The sequence below is a fragment of the Pongo abelii genome, chromosome 15 (genome assembly GCF_028885655.2).
Source record: "Pongo abelii isolate AG06213 chromosome 15, NHGRI_mPonAbe1-v2.0_pri, whole genome shotgun sequence".
NCBI lineage: Eukaryota > Metazoa > Chordata > Mammalia > Primates > Hominidae > Pongo > Pongo abelii.
The window spans coordinates 25335562-25340708 of NC_072000.2; the positions used below are offsets into that span (position 1 = coordinate 25335562).

At 38.2% G+C, this 5147-nt stretch overlaps 1 gene segment (V, D, J or C); it reads left to right on the forward strand.

The window, feature by feature from the left end:
* Positions 1-2666: 2666 nt before the first annotated feature.
* On the forward strand, positions 2667-3409 carry LOC134760134 (T cell receptor alpha variable 13-1-like). The segment is given in 2 exon segments: positions 2667-2859; positions 3027-3409. Coding segments are annotated over 2 exon segments (435 nt in total).
* The last annotated feature ends 1738 nt before the right edge of the window (positions 3410-5147 follow it).

Sequence of the window (5147 nt, forward strand, 5' to 3'; positions counted from 1 at the left end):
GAGTAAAGTCTCATTTGATTTCATTGTACTATGGATTTAGGCTCCCATGTATCACTAATGTTGTAGGAGGAATGAAAACTCACATAGGAACTCATCTGGAGGACCTTGTCTTTGCTTCTGAAGGGGCCCAAGGATTGGTTAGGGTAACCTCGGACCCATTAAATTGCATATCGATGTGAAAATGGTTTTGGGGTTCCATGATGCAAGACAATTTCTCCTTGCATTGCCATACTTTACACTGTACACAACTAGTCCTTAATAAATATTTGCTCTGTTAAATAGAATGAAATAATTTTACAGCTAGAAAAGCACTTAGAAATCTTTTAGTCCAATTTCACTTTACAAAGAGAGAAACCATATCCAAGATGCCAGTATGAAACCATTAGATGAGCCGGGAGTATAAAGAAACTGGATTTCCTCCCTTCCTCCTTAGTATTGTTTCCTCTGCCTCATTCCTGCAGGGCCACATTGCTGAGCAAAGATAAACTGAGGAAAATCCAGCCACTTTGACCTCTGCAGTTTGGGTCTGGGAAAGACTTGGTCCAATCAGTTTGACCATGAGAATGGAGAGTTCCAACTTGTGTGAGTAAACATTTGCCACTTTGGGCCACAAAGATACTCATGAGGCTGAGCCACTGTTATTCTACCAGCAAATCAGTCCATGACTTACTGGCTTCTGTAGGAGTGAGCCAAAAGTGATGGTGCCATCCTCAACCCCTGGATGTATTTCTGAGAATTTTCCTAAAAATAGCAAGGTGTGTACCTTATGGTGGGTGGATATTCCTTGAAAGAAGGATGTGAACATAAGGATCATCACTCTACATTGTTTAAAAATGATCACTGAAATTGGGAAGCTAAGGGGAATATTGCCTTTATGTAGCTGACAGTTCATGAAAGTGCTGGAATGAGTCTGGCAAAAAACGAAATAATCACCAGGCTGGGAATTTTGTCCAGGGCACGGCTATGTTCAAGGTACTTAATATACGGAACGCTGTGCTCCATGTGAGTGGTCATATTCAGACCATTACATTCAGTTCTGGATGCCATAACTCAAAAGGACAAATATTAATCTATGTATCTGTCTCCAAGAAGAAAGTAATTTGCTCAATGAAGGATTTGATAATTGTATTGTATGAGGAATGGGTGAGATAACTGAAGATCCTTAGAATGGAGAAATTTCATATATGTAAAAGCACACATTATATATATACATATATTTATGTATTGAGTTGAGATTCTTAATCATGGCTGTCTGTAAATATTTAAGGGTGTGAGAAGTGAATAAATAATTAGATTTAGTCTCTATAACTCCAGGAGACTAGTAAGTACAAATCACAGGAAAGGGGCTTTCCTCCTGGAAATGAGACAGTCTTGGTTTCCCAGGTACCATTTCTCATGATCAGTATTTTACCGTCAGTTTTCTATTTGTACTATTCTGCTAACAGGCACAGGAAATATTTAGCCTTCCATTAATTTATTCTTACAGAAGTAATTTTAAAATTTCAAAAATTAAAGTGGATTAGAAAGGTTTTTTTTTTTTTTCGGCAGAAACAGATAAATCTGGAAACATACAGGACTGAAGGACTTTCTCAATATCTTGGAGAAAAACATTATGGTGGAGTTTGGGAGAAAAATGATAGATATGGAATCTGTGCCAGCAATGGCTGAGACAACAGCAGTTCATGGCAGAAGAGTTGGCTCATACTTTAGAGGAAATTCCACTGAAGATATGAGTCAGTCACTGTATTTAAGGACATATCATATTTGATATCATCCACTTTGATATCAAAAAATAAAATTATCTCAATAATAAAGTTACATAAGGTTACATTTTTTGAATCTGCAGCCTGATGTTTTCTGAGAATTTCTTCTGGTATTTTCAACACTTTGCAGAAAGCAAGCCACATAGCAATAGGAAAAGACTTCTTAAAACATGCCAGATTTCTCCTTGCAAACCAGCCCAGTCTATGGGTCAAACTATTCCTATTGTTGGAGTATTAATACCTCATGGAACTTGTACCCCTCCTCCTTTATCATTGTACTTTAATTTTTTACTTTTTATTAAAGCCATCTTTACTGAAGAAATATTCAACATTTTGATTGTTGGTACTGTCAATTCTCAGGGAATAGCAAGGTCATGGACCAGGCTTGGAGAAGCAGAACTTGAGATAATATGCACTTGAAATATTGAGTGGTCCTCTCTTGCTCTGATCTTTGGCTTACATATTGTTTAAAGAATTTTTCTCCATAACAAGCAAGTCATGATGGTAGACTTAACCTAAAAGGAAGGCATTATTTTTTCTTTGTTTATGAGGGTGAATTATGGTATTTTCTTAATTTCAAACACATAAACTCAGCCCATCATTGAATAAACATCAACAGCATCTACTTCTTTATAATTTATGAATAATGACTCAGTAGTGTGCATAACTATAGAGTTAGATCTCTACATTCTTACTGTGCATTTAATCTCTGATTGAACACCCAGTTTGTTTGACTCATTGCTGCTTTTGTGCACCTGAGTGCCTCATAGGGTTAGAGAAAAACATTCAACCAGCAAGTTCAGTAGTTAGGGATGTGACCACAAGATGGTAGTGCTCCTCTGCTGAGGCAGAGTACAGGGTTCATTTTAGTGTGTCCTGAATGAATAGGTTTATGGTAGCAGCAGAGCCTTTTTCTTATTGGTTGGGTACACAATGTGAGAAACCCCTATGGATGTCAGAGGAGAGAAGAGACAACCTGATGATAGAAGTAACTCTTATAACTGGAGGTTGTAGGTCAATGACTGATCTTAATTGGGAAGAACAATGATGACATCCATTCGAGCTGTATTTATATTCCTGTGGCTGCAGCTGGACTGTGAGTTGAGGGTATTTGGGTAACAGGGTATATTAGTGAATATTCTTCAGAAGTTCAAAGAGGAGACTTGCTTTATTCAGGTTTCCTCTTGTTACTATGAAAAATAATTCTAGAGAGTAATGACCTAACAATCCCTCTTCTTTCTCTGATTTTTTCTTTCTGCCTAGTGGTGAATGGAGAGAATGTGGAGCAGCATCCTTCAACCCTGAGTGTCCAGGAGGGAGACAGCTCTGTTATCAAGTGTACTTATTCAGACAGTGCCTCAAACTACTTCCCTTGGTATAAGCAAGAACTTGGAAAAGGACCTCAGTTTATTATAGACATTCGTTCAAATATGGGAGAAAAGAAAGACCAAAGAATTACTGTTATATTGAACAAGACAGCCAAACATTTCTCCCTGCACATCACAGAGACCCAGCCTGGAGACTCAGCTGTCTACTTCTGTGCAGCAAGTACACATTGCTTCCCAGGCACCTGCTACCCGTACACAAACCTGAGACTGGAGCTGAAGCTGCACCCCCTTTCCTTTGTCATAGGCCGTCAATTATAGCATTTGTCATATTGTTTGTTTGCAAGTTGAAACTAACTATTGACATTCAAAGCATATAATAAAAAGGTTAGGTTCATTTTTTTTTTTCGTATTTTTAGTAGAGAGAGGGTTTCACATGCTCAGCTAATTTTTTGTATTTTTAGTAGAGATGGCATTTCACCATGTTGGCTAGGATGGTCTTGATCTCCTGACCTTGTGATCCGCCCGTGTTGGCCCCCCAAAGTTCTGGGATTACAGGCCCGAGCCACTGTGCCCAGCCTAATTTTTGTATTTTTAGTAGAGACGGGATTTCACTATGTTAGCCAGGCTGGTCTCAAACTCATGACCTCAAGCGATCCGCCCACCTCGGCCTCCCAAGAAGTGCTGGGATTACAGGCGTGAGCCACTGTGACCAGCCCTATCTTACACATTCTTATTGGTGGATTACAACAGGACTTTGGACTAATGGTTAATTTACAGACAGCTTGCTACAAATCTCCCTACCTCATTTTCATGTTTTGACTGAATTAAACATTACTACCACAATTTCTTTTAAAAGAGTTATATCTTTTAGTGTTGTAGATAAATCAGCGGAAATAAAGAAGGTGCATAAATAATTAATTCCCTATTTCTCCCACCTGTGGTCAAGAGTAGGCTAATTTCAAGATCTTTTGTATTCTTCCTAAGGATGGATCTAATCAGCAGTTGGCATGCGGAGAATAATTCCTCCTGGCTGAGTTATGGCTGTTATGGCTTGTTCTCATAGGGAAAGTAATTAGATTAAATTAGGGTTAAAACAGCTGGGCAAGAAAGGTCAGCTGTTCCTTGTCTCTTCCAGCTCTGAGGGCTGCCTGCATTTCTTGGCTTGTGGCTCCATCACTCTGATCTCTGCCTCTATGGTTGCACTGATTCTCTTCTTCTGTCATCTCCCTCTGCCTCCCTATTATAAGTACACACGTGATTATATTTAAGGCCCATATAACATGGGATAACTTCTCATCCCAGGATCCTTAACTTAATCATATCTGCAGTGTCTTTTTTCCCTTGGCCATATAAGATAACTTGCATGGATTCCAGAAACTGGGGCCTAACTTTTTTGGAGCCCTTATTTTGCCTACCACAGTTGCCATGCCTGGTGCTATCTTTTTCAAAAGTTGAGAAAGAAAATCAGAGTTCCAGATAGAAAAATAGAAACCACATCAATTGCTTTATTTTATTTTCTGTTTTTACAATTTTCAGTTTTTAAATTACCACTTAAAAAGGAACACATTTTGATACGCAGTTCAATGTGTGAAATTTGAATTTTGATATATTGTATAGTTTGATGTAACCACTACATAATTATGATACGAAACAGATTGCTCACCCCAAAAACTCCCTTGTGCTATCTGTGTGAAATCACACCTTCTCCGTGTCAAACTCCTTGCAAACCTTGGTCTGTTCTTTTATATTTTTATCTTTTTCTGGATGTCACTTGGATGGAATTATACAATATATAATCTTTTGAAAAGTCTGAATCTTGGTTAGAGAAAGCACACACCATTGGGCACATACCTGATCATCATCTCTGCTACCACTCTGTTTTTTCTATACCTGAATGTTTTAAACTTTTGTCATGTTACAGGAATAACTCAACATTTCAAATGTTTGAATTTCTTTGGAGGTTTGATTTACAGTTTAAAGAAACACTATGGCAAGTATAGTGTTTAAGGAAACAGTATGGCAATTGATAATGGAGAGGTTCTGTTGAGGATTGAAC